At 36.3% G+C, this 27,362-nt stretch overlaps 1 protein-coding gene across 12 annotated transcripts in view; it reads right to left on the reverse strand.

The window, feature by feature from the left end:
- Window positions 1-10,177: 10,177 nt before the first annotated feature.
- The window catches only part of PPP1R12A (protein phosphatase 1 regulatory subunit 12A), a 169,936-nt gene continuing 152,751 nt past the window's right edge, over window positions 10,178-27,362 (reverse strand). For 10 of the 12 annotated variants that reach the window (XM_069584117.1, XM_069584119.1, XM_069584120.1 and 7 more), the window contains 5 exons: window positions 26,138-26,273; window positions 23,745-23,849; window positions 17,909-17,956; window positions 14,976-15,026; window positions 10,178-12,340 (listed from right to left, as the gene is read on the reverse strand). In XM_069584117.1, coding sequence (XP_069440218.1) covers window positions 12,254-12,340; window positions 14,976-15,026; window positions 17,909-17,956; window positions 23,745-23,849; window positions 26,138-26,273 — 427 coding nt within the window. In that variant the 3' untranslated portion in view covers window positions 10,178-12,253. Of the gene's footprint in view, window positions 12,341-14,975; window positions 15,027-15,762; window positions 15,794-17,908; window positions 17,957-23,744; window positions 23,850-26,137; window positions 26,274-27,362 lie in introns of all 12 variants that reach the window. The other 2 variants (XM_069584115.1, XM_069584110.1) reach the window with 1 other exon arrangement.

The following is a 27,362-nucleotide window of genomic DNA, read 5'->3' on the forward strand; positions in this document are numbered from 1 at the left end:
TTCTGCTTCTACCTTAAGTCTGCTCTATTAATTTCTTCCTCACAGGGATGTTTCTTTGCTCTTGCTCCTTCCCCCACCACACATTTCTGTTGGCTGGTCCAGTTACCTGGTCCTTATTATTTGATGCTTGCTCAGAAGTGGGGTGGGCAATGAGAGGCTAGAAGAGCTGTGGTCCTGCTTCAGCCTCAGACTCAGCCAAGCCCTGTATCTCTGGTCTCAGGAATGGAGTTTCTTCAATGATCCTGTACCTCACCCAGATGCAGCAGTCCTCTAATGGATAGAAACATCACTTTTACTTGATTAAGTACTGAATAATAAAGTCATTTTAATGGTATAACCTTCAGTTCAGTCACTCAGTCGTGTCCGACTCTTTGCGACCCCATGAATCGCAGCACGCCAGGCCTCCCTGTCCATCACCAACTCCCAGAGTCTACTCAAACTCATGTCCATTGAGTCGGTGATGCCATCTAGCCATCTCATCCTCTGTCATACCCTTCTCCTCCTGCTCCCAATCCTTTCCAGCATCAGGGTTTTCTTTTCCAATGAGTCAACTCTGCATCAGGTGGCCGAAGTATTGGAGTTTCAGCTTAAGCATCAGTCCTTCCAATGAACACTCAGGACTGGTTACCTTTAGGAAGGACTAGTTGGATTTCCTTGCAGTCCAAGGGACTCTCAAGAGTCTTTTCCAACACCACAGTTCAAAAGCATCAATTCTTGGGCACTCAGCTTTCTTCACAGTCCAACTCTCACATCCATACATGACCACTGGAAAAACCACAGCCTTGACTAGACGGACCTTAGTCGGCAAAATAATGTCTCTGCTCTTGAATATGCTCTCTAGGTTGGTCATAACTTTCCTTCCAAGGAGTAAGTGTCTTTTAATTTCATGGCTGCAGTCACCATCTGCAGAGATTTTGGAGCCCCCAAAAATAAAGTCTGACACTGTTTCCCCATCTATTTGCCATGAAGTGATGGGACCAGATGCCATGATCTTCGTTTTCTGAATGTTGAGCTTTAAGCCAACTTTTTCACTCTCCTCTTTCACTTTCATCAAGAGGCTTTTTAGTTCCTCTTCACTTTCTGCCATAAAGGTGGTGTCATCTGCATATCTGAGGTTATTGATATTTCTCCCAGCAACCTTGATTCCAGCTTGTGCTTCTTCCAGCCCAGCGTTTCTCATGATGTACTCTGCATAGATGTTAAATAAGCAGGGTGACAATAAACAGCCTTGACGTACTCCTTTTCCTATTTGGAACCAGTCTGTTGTTCCACGCCCAGTTCTAACTGTTGCTTCCTGACCTGCATATAGGTTTCTCAAGAGGCAGGTCAGCTGGTCTGGTATTCCCATCTCTTTCAGAATTTTCTACAGTTTATTGCGATCCACACAAAGGCTTTGGCATAGTCAATAAAGCAGAAATAGATGTTTTTCTGGAACTCTCTTGCTTTTTTGATGATCCAGCGGATGTTGGCAATTTGATCTCTGGTTCCTCTGCCTTTTCTAAAACCAGCTTGAATATCAGGAAGTTCACGGTTCATGTATTGCTGAAGCCTGGCTTGAAGAATTTTGAGCATTACTTTACTAGCATGTGAGATGAGTGCAATTAGGCGGTAGTTTGAGCATTCTTTGGCATTGCCTTTCTTTGGGATTGGAATGAAAACTGACCTTTTCTAGTCCTGTGGCCACTGCTGACTTTTCTAAATTTGCTGGCATATTGAGTGCAGCACTTTCAAAGCATCATCTTTCAGGATTTGAAATAGCTTAACTGGAATTCCATTACCTCCACTAGCTTTGTTCGTAGTGATGCTTTCTAAGGCCCACTTGACTTCACTTCCAGGATGTCTGGCTCTAGGTGAGTGATCACACCATCGTCATTATCTGGGTCATGAAGATCTTTTTTGTACAGTTCTTCTGTGTATTCTTGCCACCTCTTCTTAGTATCTTCTGCTTCTGTTAGGTCCATACCATTCCTGTCCTTTATTGAGCCCATCTTTGCATGAAATGTTCCCTTGGTATCTCTAATTTTCTTGAAGAGCTCTCTAGTTTTTCCCATTCTGTTGTTTTCCTCTATTTCTTTGTACTGATCGCTGAGGAAGGCTTTCTTGTCTCTCCTTGCTCTTCTTTGGAACTCTGCATTCAAATGGGAATATCTTTGCTTTTCTCCTTTGCTTTTCACTTCTCTTCTTTTCACAGCTATTTGTAAGGCCTCCTCAGACAGCCATTTGGCTTTTTTGCATTTCTTTTCCATGGGGATGATCTTGCTCCCTGTCTCCTGTAGTGTCACGAACCTCTGTCCACAGTTCATCAAGCACTCTATCAGATCTAGTTCCTTAAATCTATTTCTCACTTCCACTGTATAATCATAAGGGATTTGTTTTAGGTCATACCTGAATGGTGTAGTGATTTTCCCTATTTTCTTCAACTGAAGTCTGAATTTGGCAATAAGGAATTCATGATCTGAGCCACAGTCAGCTCCTGGTCTTGTTTTTGCTGACTGTATAGAGCTTCTCCATCTTTGGCTGCAAAGAATATAATCAATCTGATTTCGGTGTTGAACATCTGGTGATGTCCATGTGTAGAGTCTTCTCTTGTGTTGTTGGAAGAGGGTGTTTGCTATGACTGGTGTGTTCTCTTGGCAAAACTCTATTAGCCTTTGCCCTGCTTCATTCTGTACTCCAAGGCCAAATCTGCCTGTTTCTCCAGGTGTTTCTTGACTTCCTACTTTTGCATTCCAGTCCCCTATGATGAAAAGGACATCTTTTGGGGGTGTTAGTTCTCAAAGATCTTGTAGGTCTTCATAGAACCATTCGATTTCAGCTTCTTCAGCGTTACTGGTTGGAGCATAGACTTGGATTCCTGTGATATTGAATGGTTTGCCTTGGAAACAAACAGAGATCATTCTGTTGTTTTTGAGATTGTATCCAAGTACTCCATTTCGGACTCTTGTTGACCATGATGGCTACTCCATTTCTTCTAAGGGTTTCCTGTCCACAGTAGTAGATATAATGGTCATCTGAGTTAAATTCACCCATTCCAGTCCATTTTAGTTCACTGGTTCCTAGAATGTCCACGTTCACTCTTGCCATTTCCTGTTTGACCACTTCTAATTTGTCTTGATTCATGGACCTGACATTCCAGGTTCCTATGCAATATTGCTCTTTACAGGACCGGACCTTGCTTCTATCACCAGGCACATCCACAACTGGGTATTGTTCTTCCCTCAAACAAAAATCTCCTGATGGGTTCTTTTTGTAGGGATCCTTTAAAGGTGATGGGCTTCCCAAGTGGCACTAGTAGTAAAGAACCTGCTTGCCAATGCAGAAGACAGATGTAAGTATGATTTTGAGTTGGGAAGATCCCCTGGAGGAGTCCAGTATTCTTGCCTTAAGAATCCCATGGACAGAGGACCTTAGCGGGCTACAGTCCATAGTGTTGCAAAGAGTCAGACTTGACTGAACTGATTTAGCACACATGCACATATTAAAGGTGATGCACTCTTCGAGGTGAATCTGCTCAGTCTCTGATTAATTTTATAATTATGAACCTCTTCATTTAAGTTTCAAGAGTAAAAGTAAACTCTTCCTTTCTATTTTTCAAATTGCTTCCAATGTAGCTAGAGATTTCTCTCTCCCCCTTGATAATCCTTTCATTCCCAACTAGTGGTAGAGAATTTTTTTAACATTCAGTTCCATTTCAGCCCAGGTGATCTAGATTTGAAACCTACAGACCTACAGGCTAGTAGCTCTTCAATTTTATCTTGCATCATAATCCCTTGAGGTCTTGGTGGGCTCTATCTTGTTTCCAGTTCAGCAAGTTTGGGGTAAAGCCCAAGAATCTGCATTTCTATTCAATTCCCAGGTGATGCTGACACTGCTGGTCTTGTGTTAATCTCATGATGATCTACTGATATAGATAAAATGTGTATACATATATGTGAACTGGTTAAGTCCAGCTCCCCTAATCCAACAGTTTAGCTATAGTAAGTAGCAGCCTTGGTGTCTCTAGTTACTGAAGACTGCAGTAAACACGGTGCAGTTTTAGACTAGCTGAGTCCCTACAGCAAGCCCTGCAGCGTGTATGGCACTTATACGGAATGTAAGCAGCATGGGCCTCAGTGGTGAGAAGGTGGTTGTGTTGCTTTCCTAACTTAACCTCGTAAGAGATTGAGATTTTAGGACATTTTCCTCCCCATAACCGGAACTGAAGGCATTTTCTGTCTCTAGCAAGAAGAGAAAAGGCAAAGTAACGGGATTTGCTACCCCTTTTCTGATCAAATGTACGGGCTTGTCATCCAGGTGCTTGTTTCATATATACAAAATCCTTTTACATTTCTATTTGATTTCTGGATTCAATTGGTCTGCATGTGTCCTTCTCCTCAGACAAGTGTGCATGGTACGATTGGACACATGATCTCCTATTTTTAGACTATCAGTGATGTTACTCAAGGTTTGGTATATTTGAACTTCTTTTAACCATTAACATAGGAGATCTACATGTTATCTTCTCACAAGGGATTTTACTTTTGAATTCTCCATTTCCATTTAGAAGATGAACACCATATATTGTAATGTAAAGGTCTCAAAATATGGTCCCTGGGCCAGCACTACCCACAAACCTGACGGAAATGCGAATTCACTTGCTCTATCCCAGACACCAAACATTAAATTAGGAAACAAGAGTGGAGCCTAAGCCACATCTGAACGAGCTCTCTAGATGATTCCAGTGTGAGAAACACTGCTGTGGTGAAATGACAAAGCTAACTACTTCTGAGACATTCCTGGGACAAGAAAGATAAGTGAATACTTCATACTTGGATTAAAGTACTTTGCTCTCTCTTGAAAGTACATTGTCACATTTTGTGGAAGCACACCTTATATTCTAGATTGTGCTTTTGAAAGTATAAAAAAGAAACGGTCATTTGAAGAGAAATACTATCCCGAAAAGCAGAGACAAATGACAATATACATTGGGTATATAAAACCAATGAGAAAATTCATTCCTGAGAAGTGATCCAAAATGTTTATTTTGCCCACTGAACTGATGTACTTTTTCTACACAGTAATGATATTTGTAATAGTCCATTTCTTCCATTTCTAACTTGGTTGTCAAGGAGTTTTAGCCAATGTCTTACATCATATGAGTAAGTTTCCCCTTAAGAAAATTAGCCTAGATTTTCTAATATAATTATTCTTCCCAATTTACAATCAAATTATTATCTCTCATAAAAACTAACTTTACGGAAGTATGTGACTTTAAAGAGCTACAAAATATCCTTGGAAAAGGGTACAGAGAAAGAGAGTCAAGTTCTTGAAGCAGCAAGGCTGGTGCACAGCATATGGTCAAAACGCATCTAAACGGTTACGCCCTTCATCCAGCTCAGATGCCTCTCCAACTTCCTCTCCTACTACTCTGCTTCTTGCTCACTTGGCTGTGTAACCACACTAGCCTTACTGTTTGTCAAAACACTCAAGCGCACCTGCACCTCAAGGCAGGCCTTTGCTTACGTGGCTCCGTCTGCCTGGACATGCTCTTCTCTCAAACACCTGCCGTTTTTTGTCTTCCCTTTCTTTCAGTTTTGGCTCAAATGTTACCTTCTCGGCGAAGTCTTCTCTGACTAGCTCACCCTCCTTCCTTGCTCTATTTTTTCCACAGTAACTATTATCTTCTAAAATAGTATAACTGCTTCTTTTCCATCTCCCTCTTCCCTGAAAGTAACCTCCACGAGGCAGGTCTTATCTTTGCTTGTTGGCTTCTGGGAGTATTCCTACCCCATAGGGCTGTTTGGCATGGAAGAACTATTAAGAATTTGTCACATGACTGAAACAAAGTCTGCAGGACTCAACATCTTATAAAGTTTTCTTAAAAGTCTAGATGACAGTCAATATTTTTCCTCCACAATATACATGTATTGCAATTATTCATATTTACTCATTCCTTTTAAAAACAGCAAGCAAATATGTCTATGTGCCAGGCACTATTATTAATGGCTGGGAACAAAGATGAAAAAGACTCTGTCCTTTCATGAAGCTCATAGTAGAATAAACTAAACAGATTAAAAATAATTTAAAACCAGAAAAACAAGGTATGTATAGGATCTGGAACATTGAAAATACTAAGATTTAGCTCCCCTCCTCTGGCTTTTTACTGGTTACAGTAAAGGAAGTACTAGACATCAGAGGTAAGAATGAGATGGGCAGGACTCATTAAATTTCAGACATAGATGAGATTATACAGCTCTTATACAGATTATGCAACAAGGTTAGTCTTGATCTGTAGGTTGATAAATGGCCCAGATGACCTCATGATATCTTCTGAAAAGCATTATGCAGACTTTAGAAGCATCCTAAAGTACTGATAACTCTGACATTTCAACAACTATGAATTTTAACGAAAAATTAAAATTCAGAGTAACAAATAACATTACATATGCATTAAAACACTTACTAGCCCATACTTACCAACCATCTCTCCCATGGCAAATACATTTTGTATAGCACTTCTATAAACTCCTTGACACTTTCTCCTTTTTTGATAATAGGAACGGGGTCCACAGATGGATTAGATTCACACGAAAGTCAGTATTCCTGGAATCTGTTAGGACAGATGTGGCATGGTTACAGAGGTGTATGGTACTTTTTCCTTCTTTCCAATGGTTGTAGGAGGTCCTCCAAAATCTACCTCATTTATTTCTCCCTCACTGATCCCAGAATAAAAAATAAGTGTTTATGGTTAACTGGGTAAATTAATCCAAAATTTTGCTTTAATATATTCTAAGAAACAATCCTATTAATTTTTTATCATGAAGGGATTCTTTGGAAATACTATTTATCAACATTTATCAAATGAGCCTAGCAGAAACTATATTCTAAAGTAGATTAGTATTTTTAAGTCATGGGATAAATAGTTTCTTCAATGTAATAATATGTTTGTTCTGCATCAATCCACTAAGCTCAATGAATTATTCAAGGCACTTTATACAGATATGTCATTTACCTGGAAAACGGGGCCTGAAAGGTGAATCTGACCAATGTCACACAATTATAAAGTGGTGTAGCTGAGGTTTTAATTTAGATCTGACCAAATCCAAAGCTCCTTCCACCCTGTCAAGTTCTGCAAAAGCATTCTACGGATCCCACAAAATTTTGATTCATATCGTTTTCTAAAAATGCTTTCCTCATATTTAAAAAAACAATACACTTAGACACAGAGGAAATTGTAAAATATTGGAGAGAACTTACTAAGTTATATTGTCAAGTTATTTCATTTTTGTGTGGAGCTTCTTATGCTCTCTACTTGGTCTTGATTTTCTTAGCTCTGAACATATTCACATACACTAGTGTATTGCTAGAACACTTTTTGCACATTATAAAAGCAAGTGCAGGCAAGGTGTATCTATCATACAGTAACCAGTTAGAGTCAGGCTGCTGCCACGCATATCTTATAGAGACCTGTTGTATGTTTTGAGTACAGGTGTCCTTCAGTGTCTGTGGGGGACTGGCTCCAGGATCACCATGGATACCAAAATCTGTGGATACTCAAGTTCCTCAAATAGTACATAGTACAACTGGCCCTCTGAATCTTACAGATGCAGAGGGCCAACTGTACTTTCTTTCTGGGTGGGGTCATTTCTGAATTAATGTGAATACAAATTTTATCCGCTGTACATACTGGTATTCCACATTACACTGAGGGAGAAAAATCTGCTGCTAAAACCATAGCACTACCAATGCTGCCTATCCAGAAAGATTCCAGATTTAAGCTCCCATCACCAATTAAAAAATCTATTTTTTTAAGGCTACAAAAGATCTTTTGCACATATATGAAAATCTTTACAAATTTATGATGGTCTACTAGGCATAGTTAGAATTTGCACCAGGAAATCAACTAGTTGCTTAAGCATTGAAAGCATTAAACCTTTTAAGAATCTCAGTATAGGGCGAATAGTTTAGTAAAGTCCTAAGGAGAAAAAAATTTAATGGGTGTGTGATCAAGAATGTGGGATTAGAGAAAGAATGCAGAAGAAAAAAAAAAAAAACCCAAGAAACACCATCTCAACATGTAAAACTATAAAACTAAGCAATACAGAGGGGAAAGTCCTAGATGAGGAATTTGGGAAAAAACGATCACCACCACTAAATTTAGGTAAGAGATTAGCTTTGTACTAGGCTTGGAATGTTGACCCAGTTAGTAATCTGTACATCTCAGCTTTCTCACCAATAGCCACCCAGCCTGTTGTTTAAAGATCAAACTAGATAGCCCATTGAAACAGACCCGTATCAAAACAAACCTATGAGAGTAATTTGAGTGTGGGGAAGGGAAGAGAAGGTAAATCCTCTTTTCCACTTCCATTCTCATTAGACCTGTAAGACGAAACACAGGCCCTACAAACTGAATATTATCCAGGACACAATCTAAGACTGCTCATTTCTTCTCACATTTCCCTTTTCCTCATCAGCTTTTTAAAATTAATTAAAAGACAGTTAATGTCTATAACCTGTATGTTTATTGAAATTTAAGCAATGACAAGCTGGGACAACCTGGCTCAAAAATGCCTATTTCTAATAAATTTTAGGAAACTTGTAATAAAGTTTTAAGTTACAGTAGTAAGAATTATTTATGTCATTTTATTATAGAATTTTAAACTTCTGGCTCCTATGTTTTTAAATTTATTACTTTGCAATCTGATCATCTGGTGGGCCTGGAACAGCAACATGACACCAGAGAAAGCACTCTGTTGTTTCATAGCACATAACCCCAGAGACCCTTTCTACAATGAAAGTCAAGAAACGTACTTAGCTACTTAAAGATACTTAATAGGAAAATAAAGTACTTCATTCTACACCCAACCATTTTTGGACATCTCTCATATGCACTCCCTGACACAGAGACCACCCACAGTATAAAATATGGAACATCACAGAAAAGACTGCTAATCAGTCAGCTTTCATCTTTGCAACCAAAGGTTTTCTCTAGCAAGATATGACTAATGGATTGTTAAAAACTGGTCAGAGAGTTAGTTCTGTATTCTGCTTATAATGACAAAGTGGAGGACAACCTACAAGGCTGTTATTTCTTATGGGAAATACAGTGTACTAGTCTGGAAACAATCTGACCACTGGATATTTGATTCTTACACCACTCACTGAGTGCTGACACTGGGAGTCATGATTGTTTCAGATTTGCTGGGAAAGACTAAGTGGTAATAGGAGAAGGGGACGACAGAGATGAGACGGTGGGATGGCATCACTGACTTGATGGACATGGGTTTGAGCAAGCTTCGGGAGTTGGTGATGGACAGGGAAGCCTGGTGTACTGCAGTCCATGGGGTCACAGAGTCGGACGTGACTGAGCAACTGAGCTAATAAACCCTTAAGCAAAAGAATAAAGCAGCCTACTGAATTAGTGAATTTCTACTTTTCTTTTGATATGAATACTCTCCTAGATAGTTCTATAGCCATTTTGCTTTTGGTTTGACATATTTGCATGTGAAATTCTTTTCTGTATGCAGGAAAAACAACAGGACTATCTATCATTCTGTAAGCATGCACAGGGAAAGTACTGGTTGTGGAAACGAGAATTCAAGTCTTGCTGTATTAATTTGTTAAACATAGGCTTTACCACTGCAAGTCTTCTACCAAAGTTCCCAGAGCAGAGATGTCTCTTATCTACTTACAGATGTATAGTTAGATTGGGGTTGAATTTAGGACAGTTCTAGTTTGGAGAATGATCTACTACTTTACATTTCACTGGAATATTATCTTTATCTGTATTCCCAAGTCTATCTCTGCAATTAAGAAAAAGCACAGGTTTAATTTAGAAGCCACAAAATACTTAGGTAAATGAAGTCTTATGCTTACAAAGCTACTATCTTGAAACTCACTTTCATCATTATTCTTTACCCACTTATAAAAAAACTAGTTCTCAGATTCTGCACACAGATAGCTTTATGTAAAATATATAAACATTTGTTCAAATTGACACACAGATTGCATAAATATGGCAATTAAGCTTAAATTTACAGATGTGCATGTACAATGTTGTGCAAGTTATCACAATATTACAATTTCAAAAATTATTCCAATGGAATCCAAGTAAAGCAGTTAGTGAAGATACCCATGCAGAATTTAAATATCAGAACAAAGTTTTAAACGTCTTCAGTAAAAGTTCACACATTTAAAATAGTTTTATTCATTTTATTTGTATATGTCAAAATACATTTTTATTTCCAAAATAGTGGGTTTTGCAACTAGTTTCATGCAGAAACAAGGTCTGCTCAATACTACCAATAAAATCAATATAGCACAGTAGCTGTTCAGTTTTAGATACAAAGAATAAATAACCTAAATACAAAACACTAAAATATTAGAAACACGTATTTAATCATTCTTCACAGGCATCCAAACTTCACAAATATAATCCTTAGCATGCCTAACTGTTGTGCAACCAGAATATGTTGCAGTCACTCAAACTGATCAATTATCTGTATGTTTTACGTCCACATAAGACCATGGAAATTCTCTATATTCAGACCCACCATTCATACAGTTCAAATGTAACCAAAAATAAATTCCCACAACTATCCTTGTACCTTTAAAAATCAAGAATCCTGAGCTTGGTAGTAAGAGCATAACCTTATATCTTCATAAAACCAATCAAGAGAGGACTTAAAATCCTGCTTACCAAAACACCCTTTCCCAACCCCAACGTAATCTAAAATAGGCAGTAGAACACAATGACCTTTTAAAATGAAGGGGTACAAATTCACATTTAATATAGTATACAATACAATCAATAATACAATTAGCTACTATAAGCTTTACAATGTACAATTTATTCAAATGGCTAAACTGTTCAGTGGTTAAGGAGACAGTTATGTGCCAGAAAGATATAGTACTTTTTGCATGGTTTAATGAAAATATAAAAGCTATTTGTCCAAATAAATGCCATCTTCACTATTTACTTGGTTTTGCTTTTCTTTTTTAAAAAAGGCCACTGAAATGTATAAAATGGTCTGAACATGATGGTGGTATCAAAGTCAATGCCTCTTCACATGGCAATAACAGTGCATTTAACACGAACTCACGGGTTAAGTCTGCAAATGATTTCAGAGCATTACTTTGGCTAGCACAACAGTTTTAGACAGCACTCAGATAAATATAGGTATGTGAAATGTGAAGCAATTATCTTATGCAACTTTAATTATGGTTGAATACTATCAAATGAAAACTGCAAATAAAAGTAAAAGCATTTTACAGTAGAAAACTTTTGTAAAGATAGGGCTCCACATAATGTGTTAATTTAAGTCTTTATATCACTTTGTTAGTAAGTTTTGTTCTTAACACTATTGTGGAGTAGCCTACTTTGCATTAACAGACATTTGAAATAATAGTCAAGCATGCCATGTGGTGGTCTAAAAATCAAACAATACACTTATTTATATATACAGCATCACTCAGTACCTGCTAAAATGAATGTGAAGATTACAGAACCTAACGTCTTATACTACAATAATAAAAAACAAACAAAAACAAAAAAGTGACCAATGAAGGCAGAAAATAGGACTTAAAAGAATCTAATCTCAACTGACTTTAAAGCATCCATAAAAGGAATAAATGCATATTGCACACACAGTGAAAGCAGATGCTCCACCAAGCAATTCAGTTCCAGGCGGGGGCAACAGCATCAGCCCAATATATGACAATGATTGCAGAGGAGCGAGCGCTCCTTTCTGGAAGTGAGAAAGCTGTGAGACGACAGAAAGTCTGCCACATGAAGAGTTAGAAGGAAAAGATACAAACCCAAACTTAGATGTAAAGCAAAAAACAAAACAAATTAAAATAAAATTAAATATTGAAAAACTGGAAACTGTGGCACATCAAAAAAATGCTGAATAACTGTCTTCTGTGAGAGCTGAGTTTTTGTTGACACAAAAGTATTTATGTACAACTAAGGCTTACTGGTTAAATATCTGAGGCATATCTGGCCTTGAACACTTTCCTTATATGCTGGAGCTGTAAACAAGTTTTCTCAGTCATAAAAAAAATTCTTCTCAGCAGCTGCATTAACATGAAACAATGGTCTTGATACAAGAAAAAAAAAAAAAAACAGAAAATTAAACAAAACTCCTAGATAAGAGGGCATTTGGCAGGATATCCAAAAATGACAGTCTCCAAGGCTTCTTCCCAGGTCTCCAGTGACGGTCAATTATGGTCCACTGGGCTACTAACACGTGCAACTCCATTGCTTGCTGCTTTTTTATTTGGAAAGTTTGCTTATAACTCTGATCAAGGCCCCATTTTCGTCTTTTAGCCTCTGGTTGTCCGCTTTCAGGTCTGGTAACATCTGTGAGAGGAAAAACAGAAGAAAACGTTTGAATTCAATAATAAGATTCAGTGTTCCTCTTTAAATGTTATGTTTGCCACAAGACACATGAACAAGCTTTGTCAGTTATAGATACTTCTAAGGACTAAAACATGTATCAGGAAGAAAGAGGCCCCGCCCCACAATTTGTGAAGCTAATTAGTTTAATAAATGATGAAATGAAAGGTTTATTCTCCTGAAGTTATCAACTGAAATGTACTGAATCACTTGACATCATGACTCACAAGCATACCATATTAGAGCAGCCAAGGAAAGGAAGACTGTTTTTATGTTAGGATAGGCTCTTAAAGGGAATTCCTTTAAGAGTTTCTGTTAGCCTAAATTAAGGCCTTTTGCTTTGTTTCGTCAGACCTCAATCCACACTGTTACTCCACAAGAAAACCTGATTATTTAGGGAAGTTTTGAGGGAGTCAGACTTGTTTTAAATTATTAAAATTCCTTAAATGATTTACCTTGTATTAAGTTTAAATGTCTGGTACATAATGTTTGATCCAAGATAGGTGCTCAATTAAATGATAATAAAGCAATTACTACTCTCATTAGACTAAAATAATTTACAAGCCAAAGTAATAAGTCTGAATTTCTTAAAATATCCAAGCATAGAAAATACTACTAATGTTTGGAGTAAATAAAAAAACACACCCTTAGACCCTGAAAACGTATCAAAGTTTTTTTTAATAGACAAAGTGAAGGAGGGGGTGGAAATACTGTAAGTTAATTGGGTTTTCTACTAAGAATGATTTAAATGACATGTGCTCTGCCAGATTTGAAAGGAAATGGAATAGCTTATATTTTGGACATTAAAACATACTTTCCAAGATAATTAGGTATCTTTCCTCAGCTTTCAAAATGTACTAGGTTATCAATTTAGATAAAAGTAAAACTACTTGCAAAACTATCTTATGCAAAATCTTCACGAGAAGTTTAATTTTATGTGGAACCAATCAATTCTTAACCTGTGCTCTGAATGTATGGATATAAAATATAATAAAATATATAAAAATATAATATTAGGATATACTTCAGATTACTATATTTTATGATACCTCTAGAATAGAGAACTGAATAATATTAATTAGGATGGTTCTGACTGAAATGACATTATTTTGAAAAGCAGATTATACAATATAGTAATCTGAAGTTTATCTATTAGGATACCTCTAGAATAGAGAACTGAGTAATGTTAATTAAGATGGTTCTGACCTAAATGACATTATTTTGAAAAGCAGATAATTTATGTTTAATCTTCAGCTTCTACATATATTAATTATATATAAAGTACACATTACACTGTTTGTGTTCCATTTTCTAGTAAAGAATTAAAGTCATATTTTTAAGTACTAAAACATTTTAAGAGTCAAAAATGTACACAAGCTTTGTAAAAGTACAGATAAGTCTTTCATCTAAATGCTGAGATCATTCCCTTAGTTTACTGCAGCTTATCAGTCACAATACACAATTAGTGACACTTTCTAACATTCTGAGAAGCCATGCACAATTCAACAGTTACATGACAAGTTCCAGACACAATGGCATTAATTTGTAAAAGTGAGCTCAAGACACGCTTACTAATACAAGAACACCTGCCTGGCTCTACTAAGAAGAAATGATGAAACTATAAATTATAGATTCACAGACTGCAGTTGCCTACAGAACCCTGAGCGCTTGGCTACCACTCTTGTCAAGGCCCTATTCTCAGTCAGCAGTCGCTCATTTAACTCTCTCAGAGTTTGAATTTGCTTTATTTGGTGCAGATTCTGCAGGAATCAGAACATAAAGAAATAGAAAATAAAAAATAAGAAAGTGGAAGAGTACAATGAAAATATAAGAATCATAGGCAACAAATATAAGAAGAAAAAATTAAGTCTTAAGAGAATATTCCATGAAATTTATATAAGTAAACAGCGCAGTTCTAGAATTCCTTACCAAACGAAATACACAAACAAACAAAATCCAAAAACATTTTCTCCAAAGTTATTCAATAATGTTCCAATAAGATGGTTTCTTATTTGGTTAATAATTCAATAGAAAAACATTTAAATCTTAAAATTCTAATTCTATGGGCATAATATCCTTTGCATTAGTTCATTAATAATATTATTTTATACAAGCCAGTGTAATAAGAGCTAATCAATTAATTATATTATGCTTTTCTACCTGCAAAGAATGTACCTTCCAATATTCAAAACCAGTCTATTTTCACAGGTGATGCAGAGTTCAATAAACTGTACCTCTGTCCACTACTCTAACGTCCTTCATTTTCAAAGAACATTTTTGCATGATCCCCATTTACCATCTTCCGCCCAGGGAACAGAATATTTGAAATGTAAAGAATAAATGATACATTCCAAATCTTAGTCAATATCATCTTATTTATTCTATACCTGAACATCCAAAGTGCCATAAAAACAGATTAACAAAAGAATTTGAGTTTTAAATACTTTTCTAGCTCACCTAAAACCTGACTTCAGGAAGAAATAGAAGCACAAGACATAGATAACTCACAAAGTGCATGAGCAACTCTGGGAACGATGCATGAACACAATGTCCATAGCACTGTGAAAGCTGAGTTTACATCGCAGCACTATTTACTTACTTTCAGCTCTTCTTCCATTTCAGATATTCTTCTTTCGAGAGCTCTTCGTTCCTAGATGAATTTAAGGTATTAATGTTACTGATATAATTATTATACTCCTAAATTTTCTTCTAAATTGTGAAACAGTGACACTTTAGGATAAACAATCAAATCAGGAGCAGTGTAGAAAAAGATGTGATGCCAGTGATGTGTAAAGAGCTCTCCAAAATTTGAGAGAAATAAATATGAAGATCATTACTTTATTACTTCCTATAAGCTCTTTCTTTAAAGCTTTGACCTTCTGGTAAAATGCCACATAACATGTTCAAACTGTTTTTAGTTTACATAAAACTAGGGATAGAGTAAACTGCTACTCAAGACTGAAGATTGCATAGAAAAAGGAAAAAAAAAAACTCACACAGAGATGCAATTACTCTACAGTGATAAGAAGCAGAAAAAGCAAGAAGCAAACGTGACTCAAGTATGTGTATTTTAAAATTTCAGAACAGTCTAAAAGATGGTTATCCCTCCACCCACAATGTCTACTAGTCATCATTCGTCCAGTCGACTTTAGAGCTTTGTATTTAGTTTTATACCTGTGTAGCATTAATGCAGTGAATCTAATAAAGAAGCAACTGTAGCATTTATTTTAAACCACTTCGTTTCAAAGAGTGACAGGCAAAGGCAACATACAGTATATTACTGCAGTGTGCACTTTTATCCTCCCTTAAATAGTAAGCATTCTAGGGTGTTATGCAAGAAGCAAGCAGCAGTAATTAATGTGCTTAAAACTTTGGTTAGGTCATACCGCCGAGAAGATACTGACTCTTGCCGGTCACCTTTCAGATACAAACCATTTAAATTTAGTTTAATCACATTGACACTATTTCCAAGACATTCTTTCTCAGATTAATAATCAATGCTGATACTTAGTAAAGCAGTACATTTACTGTAAATGTTAACATTTTTAGGGTATGTGATTTTAAAAAACAGATGGAATCCTATTCATAGGCTTATAAGTATCGTGTTTTTCTATTATATTAGCATGTTTAAACATTATTAGGAAGACAAAAATGTTATTTTTGATAAAAAGAACTTTCTCCTAGGTAACAGTACAGCCACAACTCATTCATAAAAACTACCGCACTTTTCAAAATACCAGGACATGTAATATTTGATCCTCATAACTTTGTGCAATATCAACAATAGAAAATTTCCTCCAGCTGCAGGGAACACCCTCATCAGCCTTCACTTTATTATGTGTCTTCAAGATTTTAACTAATTAGTGGTAAAGCAAGACAAGAACACTATATTGATTGTCAAACTGCCAATTGTAAAGTTGCAGGCAATTTCTTATATCTGAGAAACTTGTTACCATTTAAAAATATGGTTAAGAGAAAAAAATGTATATAAAGTGCTTAACTCAGTGCCTACCTGGTATGTAAGACAGTGCTAAATGAAAGTTAGCAGTTATTATCAGTACTATGACTACCAACGTCTGTTAAACTGAGAGTAGACTGACTGCTTTGTAATTTATCTGCATTTGACAGGCAGAAAAAGAAGGTCAGGTGGGAATGTCAGAATATGAACATGGGTATATTATTTAAATGCATAAGCCTAGATGAAAAATATCACTTATCTCTGCATGATAGGGAGATTTTACTTTCATCTTTTGCTAAAATTTTTGTAATAAACACATTTTCACAAAAAATTAGATATTCTTTAAAAATGTGACTATCTCAGAAACAAATAATATTTTAAGTATATGGTAATCCATGTCTTTCACCCCAACTATTAGTATGGATAAAGGAGAACTGAAAACATTTCTTTACTATTTCTACATATCTTGGATATAAAATTCCATAAGTTATACTGTGATGTATAACATTACATTTAATATAATTGATGTTAAAATTTAGCAATTACAAGTTAGATCAATAGGTTTTTAAAAAGCCTAGAACAATGATTTCTAAAACCTGATGAAATCATAATAAAACTAGTAGTTATTACACATTACAATTTAGTAAATGACATAGATAACTTTTTGTCTATGATTCTGCATTTATATCACTTTTCTCCTTTTTAGGGGGATTAAAAAGGTAAGTTGGCTATTTTTGAAATGGAATGGAAGAAAATATACCAAGTACTCTTGACTCTCTTTGATCTAGAGATCACAGCTCCACAGTATGTAACTTCTTCTGTGGCTGAAACCTTGAAAATCTAGCCACTGCTCAGTAGTGTTACAGGTACTCTTTAAGCATTTTTCCATTTACTTTTGATCATTTATATACATCTTCAACTGTTCAGACTAAACTTGTGGAGTTATTCCTATGCCCACTGCCAGATCCCTGAGCAATAATAGTAATAATAAAGGGAGAAAAATACAAGTGAATATATCATAGCCAGACAAGAAATTGTAGAAAGACATAAAATGGTAAAAGGATTTTCTTATACTAATTTTTTAGTTTAAAAGAGCCTGCTTAAGTTAAATATCTAAACTCAAAATTAAATATTAAATTAACTTTAAAAAGAATTCAAAACTTTGGTCTCCATACCTTTAAAAACTTTAATAATGGAAGTATTTTATTTTTGCAAAGAATTAAACCAAATGTATATATGATTAATGTGTTTTAAGTATATCAACACAGACAATCAGAGAGAGATAAATGGTATTTAAAAAATATCAGATTCACTACCACAGTGTGTATGTTTCAGAATTAAGACATGTTTTTTGGTCCATTAAAAGTATAACACATTAAATTTTATTTAACAAGGTAATTTTACCCTGTAGGACTCTATAAAGAGGATAAGCTAGAAAACATTCATAATCGAATTAATAAATATCAATTTAAACTAATTAAAACTACCATCCATAAAAACAAAACTAAAGAAAACCTATTATTGCTTATACAAAAAATAAAGGGGGAAAATGATTCATTAAGATCAACACTTACCCTTTTTTCCATTTCTAATAGTGACCTATCAGCAAATCTTTCTTGTCTCTGTAAGGAGGTAAGAAACATAAAGAGATGTAAGTGCAATAAAGATGGGGAAGGGGAGAGGATCATAGTAACTGTGTCTGTGTGTGTGTGTGCATGTGTGTGTGCGCGGGTGTCTGACTCCTTATGCCCCCATGTTCTCTAGCCTGCCATGCTCCTCTGCTCTTGTAATGCTATTCAGGAGGAGTAATAATACAGTGTGAGTAAAGAAAAGAGAAAACAAAATTTGTACCGAAATTAAAACAAATATTTATTAGAGGAATGCTTAGACATCCTCTATGTATCATTTTGCCTCAAGTCTTTACAGTTAAGCCGAGAGCAAGGATGGTTGACTACTGGGCACAAAGCCAAAAACACCCCAGTCTTCCCTCCCATGCGCAAGCTCTCTGTCTACACACAGTGAAGAGAGGCTAGCCCGCAGGCTCAGATTCCAGGACCCTGACTGAAATGTAGATTGGACCAGACTGTGTGCCTTTGCACCCATGCAGTCTGACCTGTAAACTGGCCTCTTCCCCTTTCATGGCTCTCTTAGTCTTGCTAGCTCTTTCTCTAAAGTTTTCTTTTCTAATCATCCATGTTCCAAAATTGGTAAGAAGGATCATATCTCTTATAAGAAATCCCAGCTACATAGCTTTTCTTTTCCTGGCAAGCTCAGGTCTCATTTTTCTGTTCTCTGCTTCCTGTACTATACAGTCAACTACAGAGATCTCGAGATGAAAAGGACCTTTGGGGCTTTAAGCCACATGTTGCACTCAAAACCAGGGAGCGGTGCATGTGGGTATTGAGCACAGGGACAGTAAAAAAGCAAGTGCTTAGTTTTTATTTACAATGACCTCTGTTCATACACTTCCCTTGGGATTCCTGTTCAATTTACTGAAAATAAATTCATCAAAAGGTTCATTCCCCCAGAAGCCAATGTATTGAATAACCAATTTTAAAGATTTACCAAGAACAGTTTTTGCTAACTACTAAACAAGAATGCTCTTTTATGGTCATTAACCACAAAACAGCCTTTAAAAAACTATATATATACACACACACAAACAGTTCATCGTGATTAAGCACAACTTCATTAATTTGGCAATTCAAAAACATTTCTTGATATAATTTTCTCTTCTGTCAATCCTTTCAACATTCATATTTTTGTACCATCAGGGTTTGTAAAGCAGTTACTCTTTGATCCTTCTTGCAAGATTTCTTTTTTATAGTTATAGCATATAAATTAAGATCTAATCATGGCCATCTCCCCTTCATGGATCACAGCCTTCATGGTGAAGGGGCCTGTGTAACTCAATGAAGCTATGAACCATGCTGCGCAGTGCCATTCAAGATGGACGGGTCATAGTAAAGAGTTCTGACAAAACATGGTCCACTGGAGAAGGGAATGGCAAACCACGCCAGTATTCTTGCCGTGAGAATCTCACGAACAGTATGAAAAGAAAAAAGATATGACACTGGAAGATAAGCCTCCATAGGCTGGAAGAGTGATTCCCAGGTGGCTCAGTGGTAAAGAATCCACTTGCCAGTGCAGGAGACTCTGGAGACATGGGTTTGACCCCTGGGTCGTGAAGATCTCCTGGAGAAGGAAACGGTAACCCACTCTGATATTCTTGCCTGGAGAATCACACGAACAGAGCCTGGTGGGCTACAATCTGTGGGGTCCCACAAGAGTTGGACACGACTGAGCACTTATGTATGCACACAGGTCGGAAGGTGTCCAATATGCTACTAGGGAAGAGCAGAGGGCAATTACTAATAGTTTAACTGACTATGTGAAAGCCTTTGACTGTGTGGATCACAAGCAGCTGTGGAAAATTCATTAAAAAAATGGGAATACCAGACTATCTTATCTGTCTCCCGAGAAACCGGAGAAGCCAGTCAAGCAACAGTTAGAACCAGACATGGAACAATGGACTGGCTGTAGTTGGGAATTTAAATGGTCACTTTGCTTATTTAACTTATATGCAGAGTACATCAAGCAAAATGCTGTGCTGGATGAGTAACAAGCTGGAATTAAGACTGCCACAAGAAATATCAACAATGTTAGATATGCAGATGATAGTACTCTAATGGCAGAAAGTGAAGAGGAACTAAAGAGCCCCTTGATGAGGGTGAAAGAAAAGAGTGAAAAAACAGCTTAAAACTCAACATTCAAAAAACTAAAACCACGGCATTTGGTCTCATCACTTCATGGCAAATAGATGAGGAAAGTTGGACAGTGACAGATTTTATTTTCTTGGGCTCCAAAATCACTGAGGGTGATTGCAGCCATGAAATCGAAAGACATTTGCTCCTTGGAAGGAAAGCTATGACAAATCTACACAGCATATTAAAAAGCAGAGACATCACTTTGCCCACAAAGTCCATATAGTCAAAGCTACGGTTTTTATAGTGCTCACATATGGAGTGAGAGTTGGACCAGAAAGAAGGCTGAGTGCCAAAGAATTAATGCTTTTGTACTTGGTGTTGGAGAAGACTCCTCAGAGTCCCCTGGACAGCAAGAAGATCAAACCAATCAATCATAAAGAAAACCAAGCCTGAATAATCACTGGAAGGACTGATGTTGAAGCTGAAGCTCCAACACTTTGGGCACCTGACCCCAAGAGCCAACTCACTGGTGAAGATACACATACAAGACAGACTGAAGGCAAAGGAGAAGAGGGCAGCACAGGATGAGATAGTTAGATAGCATCACCGACTCAATGGACATGAATCTGAGCAAACTCTGGGAGAGAGTGAAGGACAGAGGAGCCTGGCGTGCTGCAGTCCATGGAGTCTAAAGGTCATGACTTAACGACTGAACAACAACAATCACGGTGATCCAATCTGTTGTTTTAGTTACTTTTATATATTTTAAATTTTAACTAAATAGACTTCTGGCTGCACCATGCAGCATGTGGTATTTTAGCTCTCTGACCAGGGGTTGAACCTGTGTCCACTGCAGTGGAAGAGCACAGTCCTAACCATTGGATTGACAGAGAAGTCCTCATGATTTTTAGCCGGGGAGGGACCAACACCGCCCAGCTTATGGGATCTTAAGTTCCTCAACCAGGGATCAAACGCAGGCCCTTGGTAATACAAGCGCAGAGTTCTAACCGCTGGACCTCCAGGGAATTCTTAGTTTGTTGTTTAAGTGTTTTATGGTTTTTTTGTGCTTACTCTTTCTGGAAAAAGATAAGTTAGGTATTCCAGTTGCTTATTATTAAAAATCAAATTCAGAATTATAAATGAGACTGTTTCTGCCAATTCTGATATACTTATGATGTCTTTAAATTTATATTTTAATTGCTAGAAAAACAAAACAAAGGCTAATGTGCCACTTAAACAAGTGCAAGTGAATAGTAAAATGCTAAAAAGATTGAAAAATGTTAAAAAGACATTAAACAACAACTGAAAGAAATAAAAAATTGCTGGAACAGTGTCAAATACATATAAATTAATAAAATGTTAAATGGAAAATTATCATTTTTTTTTCATATAGGGACAGTTCAGCAATTTTATGATTCATGTGCTAATTTTTTAGGTTAAAAAAAAAAAAAACTTTAGCAGGATTCAACGATTCTACAGTCTTTGGCAGAAAACTATGAAAGAGATCATCTTTTTTGGTCATGTGTGCAGCTTATAGGAGCTTAGCTTCCCAACCAGTGATTGAACCTGGGCCCATAGCAGTGAAAGTGTGGAGGCTCAACCACTGGACCACTAGGGAATTTCCAATTCTGTTTTTCCCTAGCTTACTAAACGTATCAGCCAATGATTGCTGAATTTTATAAAAAAAAAAATTTGTCCACAATCTACTAACTCAAGATTAATTCTTAGTAAGATGATTGTTTTCCTTGGAAAAATTCCATGCAACTATCAAAACTTCTACTACTATATATATTCATAAATAGTTATCAAAGAAATGCTTAAAAAATACACAGATTCACAGTAGACTTAAATACTCAGGGTTAAATAACTCAATAAAGTCAAACAAAAAGTTAAACATTCTGTCACTTTTATTTTTACATGTACCCCTAAATTTTTGAAATGACATTTACACAAGTTCCAACCAAGATATTAATTTTGAATATTTCCTCAATATCTCATACTCTAATTCAGTGACTTATTTTTCTGACCACAGTCAATGGGAACAGAAATTGGTACTTGACCCAAAGGCAGCTTGCAAGAGTTGTGTTGTGAAATGGAGACAAACAGAACCATGGGCACTAACAAGACTGCTCCATGTTGATGGTAACTGGCTAATTCTATCAGTTCTCCTCTCTTGTAGAGTTTCAATGAGAAACTTATAGGAAGAATTAGGTGGCAACAGAGTAGGCAGAAAAGCAGAGAAACATACAGAGAAGGCAGTAAAGCAGGGTCACCATAATGACGGAATACTACAGTAGGGAACAATGGGCATTTTTATTTAGAAAATATTATGACCAGATGTCTAGAACTAAAGCTATTTTCAGGGAACTAGTTATGATATTTTGTGGCAGCTCACTAAGCTATTAAAGCAACCTAGAATGATGACATTCCAGTTTACCATGAGACTTCAGTATACGCCAACAAGTTTAAACTTGTATGGCATTCCAAGTTTTCCTGACACCTCACTAGGAAATGTGCTCTTGTTCTGCAGTACTTCTCTGTGTATCTTCATAGTAAACCTTCATTACCTGAGTCTTTAGTCAAAGAAAGGAATGTCTCATTTATAGAGCTGAAGATGCCATTCTAGATGAGTGCTTTCAAACTAGATTCTAAAAGTTTACTGTAGAAATGTGTTTATGCTAGAAAGTCTTATGTTTAACATTAAACAAGTTTACTTCCTTAAAATTTACAGGACTCCTTAGAGCCTTTAACATATAAGTCAGCTCAGCTAAATCTCCAAGGTACTGAATACACAGTACTTCTCAGTTACAAGGGTCACAAAGCTCTTTTCTGGTTTTGTTTTGAAGTCGAGCAGGAGAAGGAAGAGGAGGAAGAGGAGGAGACAGCACTTATTACTATTTCCTAGAACTAGTGCTTTATGGAAAAACAGCTTGGGAAACAATTCTTAGATCATACACATCCTAGACTGTATATACAACGCTAGGATGTGTATGATCTAAGGCCTACTTCTGCTTGGCTATCCAAGTTTTCACTTCTGAAATTATCTCTGCCAGGTTGTTATCTTCTTTCAGAATTATTATTAAATCAGTTTTTTTTAACTAAACAGTAAACACTCTTAATGAATAAAAATCATTATAAAAAATTTGTATGGCTTTAAGAAGACTCTGTAATTATTGCTGTTATTTGCTAAGTTGTGTCTGACTGTTTCTGTGATCCCATGGGCTGCAGCCTGCCAGGGCTCCCCTGCCCACGGGACTTCCCAGGCAAGAATACCGGAGTGGGTTGCCATTTTCTTCTCCAGGGGATCTTCCTGACCCAGGGATTGAACCTGCTTCTCCTGCACTGACAGGTGGATTCTTTACCTCTGAGCCACCTGGGAAGCCCAAAATTCTGTATAGATGCCTTTACTGCTTTCCTATATCTGGTATGCTGGAAATAAGCATTTAAAATCCTTCATGTACTACAACATAGATATTAAAAGGCTTAAAAATACTTCGACGTTCCACCATAAAGCTATACTTCTATATTAGAAAAAATAAAAGTTACCAATAAGCTGTATTAACTTGATTCCTTATTAATAAATAAGCTATTATCAATAACCAAACTTACATCCAGGACACAAGAGAAAACTACAATGCAACTTTTAGATAGAATAAATGACAACCATTACCTTTAGAGTAACAAAGAGAAAAAATGTACAAACCTGGGTGGCTTTTTCCAATTGTAATTTAAGATCTGTCAGTTCCATATTTGTATCATGTAGCTGTGCTTTCAGCTTTTCATTTTCAGCTAGAATTTGTTCATAAAGCTATACAAATTAGGGGAGAAAAACAAATTACTTTTCTGCTTTCTTACTATTGTAAGATTTCCCAGTGATCACTTTGCAATATTAAAGCAGGAAGATTGATGTAACATATGAGCCATTAAATAAATACATTAAATACATTATATTTAAATGCTTTGTGGTCTCAAGGCAGGAACTTTTGGTCATGCAGGCGTGTTTGTCCCACATAAATGCTTCAAAAACTAGTTTCAGTATTTAAAACTTATGACTAAACTGAAAACCATGACTTTTCAGTTTCCATTAAAAAAAACTCAGTTATGTGATAAACAGGACCACATATCTATGCAGCGACCACAGCTGAGGTCATAAAGAGCCGCTGTTATCTTCATTTGGGGCCTGTGAGCTTTTCTGCCTATCGTTCCCTCTTTAATTTCGGACACTGAGATAGAGCATCAGTGGCATTTATCATTATACTTGTATTATTTTTACTAAAGTTAAAAGGAAGGTGAACGATTTCTTGAATATTTTCTTAACACTTGAATCTACTAATTTTTCCTTCATCTTTAATATTATAACCACAGATGGCTACATTTATCTCTTACCTAGACATTTCCATTATTAGAATTGCTCTCTTGACCTCCTTGACCTCCTTTAATACTTTATACAAAGCAGCAAGAGTTAAAATTTCAAAACAACAATCTCTACCAGGCATACCAAAAATTTAATTACTTCAACACATCATGTACCCTCCCACCATCATGCTGGTCTATGTGCTTGCAATTCCATCTGAAACATCTTTTCTCCCATTTTGCCAGTTGACTACTAATTGTCTTTCTGTTCTTGGCTGAAGTTTTACTTCTTTTGTTAAAAAAAAATTTTTTTTTTAATTGAAGGATAGTTTCTTATAGAAATGTGTTAGTTTCTACCAAATATCAACATGAATCAGCCATAGTTATAAATGTCCCCTCTCTTGAATTTCCCTCCCACATCCCTCCCCGTCCTACCCCTCTAGGTTGTCACAGAACCCTGATTTGAGTTTCCTGAGCCACACAGCAAATTCCCGTTGGCTGTCTATTTTACATATGGTAATGTAAGCTTCCATGTTTCTCTCTCCGTGTCCCACCCTCTCCTTCCTGCCCCGCCCCGCCCCCCGCCCCCGCCCCCCGCTGAGTCCAGAAGTCTATTCTCTGTGTCTGTGTCTCCATTGCTGCCCTGCAAATAATTTCATCACTGCCATCTTTCTAGACCCCAAATATATAAATGCTTAATATGAAATAACTGTTTTTCTCTAACTTATTTCACTCTGTATAATCGGCTCTCGGTTCATCCACCTCACTAAAACGGACTCAAATGCATTCCCTTTTATGGCTGAGTAATACTCCATTATATGTATGTACCACACGAAATCTACCCTCAGACCGTGTCACTTCTTTGCTATACACTTTTATAAAATTGTGTCTTTACTTCAGGATTATGGTTTCAAATTTAGAAATTATCCATTGGTTTGTATGATTAAATGATAAAGTTTGTCTGCCTACTCCATGGAAGTTACTCATCAGAGCAGGGACAGTATCTCCATCTCCACTGGCCGCAAGCAGAACTTCACTACTGAGTACACTTCAGCGTTCAGTTCTTTACTGAATGAATGACTGAATCTTATTCCTAACATAAACTGACCTCTATCTTCCTTCTGTTGACTTTACTTTCATGGGCAATTAAGATAGCTCCCAAGTATCTCGGACAAGCACAATTACTACAAACCTTCCTTTTCTTCTAACTAACTTCATTAGGTTTATTCAAAGTTTGTAATATGAAGAATCTTGATCTCAAGAATTCTAGATTGCTTTGTTTCCAGGACTTATTTCTTAATTAGTTTCATCCTTTATAGCACTTGAACTATCCTAAGTTTTCAGTTACCTAGGAAATACTATATTCTCCTGGGAAAAGACATATTCTTTGTTTGGCTGCTTCCTGTTAACAAATAAAGAAAAGATAGCTCTCTCTCTCACACACACACACACATGCACCCTACCCCCTCTACTCCAAACCTACTCAATGTCCCCTTTCAGCTCAACCACAGTACCGGCCTGAGAAACTTCAATGCTCAGGTAGTGCTGGTTACTTTCCCCTTTCCTTTAAAAAGGCAAACAAACAGATATTTATATTCTACTTACCATTAATTGCCAAAAACTGAAAAATTAAAGTCATTTAAGAAAGTGATTTAATTATGAGTTTCTAGGAGTAATATCCAAACATAAAAATCTCAACAAAGAGATTATTTTTAATTAAACATAACTGAATAACCCAAGTACCTTTTTAAAGTCAGTTGAATCATCCTTTTCTAGCCTGCTACTGTAAGGTTTTCTTTCTTCTGAGTAACTGTATGATCCAGAGCGACCCAGCAAGGAATCATACCGATCACTAGCTGATGTAGAACTGACTTCGTATCTTCAAAAGATGAGTTTGAGTCAAAATCTTTATTATAGGCTTTCACAACTTACATTAACATGCATCCTAGTATTTTAAGTAGATATCCCAAAATGATAATATTCTCCTTTATCGGTTATCTAATCAACTTTCATGATATGTAATAAATAAATGGGAAGTTATTTTTAATATTAACTTCCATTGTTTGAGAAGGAAGTTCAAAAATCTCTATATCTGAAAGTCAAAACTGGTTTTACATCATGATAAATTATTTCAACAACTGTAAATCATATATATTTTTTCATATTTTAACATCTCTGAAATCAGAACAGGGCTTACAACTGATGAAAGTTTAATTGGTAGTTCTTTTCCTGTAAGTGGCATATGAATGTATTTTAAAATTAGTAACATTGTAGATGATGAACTAACTAGAGTCTTTCCAGAGTAATAAACAGACAGTAATATACCATTTTATATAGGGGATTTGCACATCTGTGGATTCTGAAATCCATCAAGTTGGGTGGGTGGGGTAAATTCCTAGAACCAAATCCTCAGAGATACTGAGAGATAACAGAAATAGGTTTGTCCTAAAGAAGAAGAACATATCTCTTTTGAAGATGAGGATCTTAATATTATCTGGTTCTGAATTTGGTTTTTGTCTGATAAATGCTAATGCCTCCACACTTCAATTCAAAAGAATCATCAGAATATAAAAAAATGTCCTTGGTTTTACAAGGCTTTGGTTAACAATTATTGCTAAGAGAAGAGGAATAGAAATTAGATTCAAGTATTAATATATTGGTGGAGGTTCTCTGAAAAACTGAACAATTTGAGCTAGATGACACTTTTTAAAAGTGTCTTCATTGGCTTTTTCTTTTTTAATCTGAAGCAGGGATAAGGGAGAAGAGTCTGAGTCCCCGATGAAATAAATTCTGGTGGATTTCATTGGCTTCTAATGTGAATAATGAGATGGTCAATGTTGAAGTAACTTAGGAAGTTTAAGAAAACTATCACTGTTGCAAAGATTTGAAAAAAAAATCTTTCCCAGCAACTTACTGTGACAATTGAACCAGAAGTAAAGCCACTGATGAAGAAAGTTATCAACACTTA

Source organism: Ovis canadensis, chromosome 3, assembly GCF_042477335.2.
Source record: "Ovis canadensis isolate MfBH-ARS-UI-01 breed Bighorn chromosome 3, ARS-UI_OviCan_v2, whole genome shotgun sequence".
In the NCBI taxonomy this organism is placed as follows: Eukaryota; Metazoa; Chordata; class Mammalia; order Artiodactyla; family Bovidae; genus Ovis; species Ovis canadensis.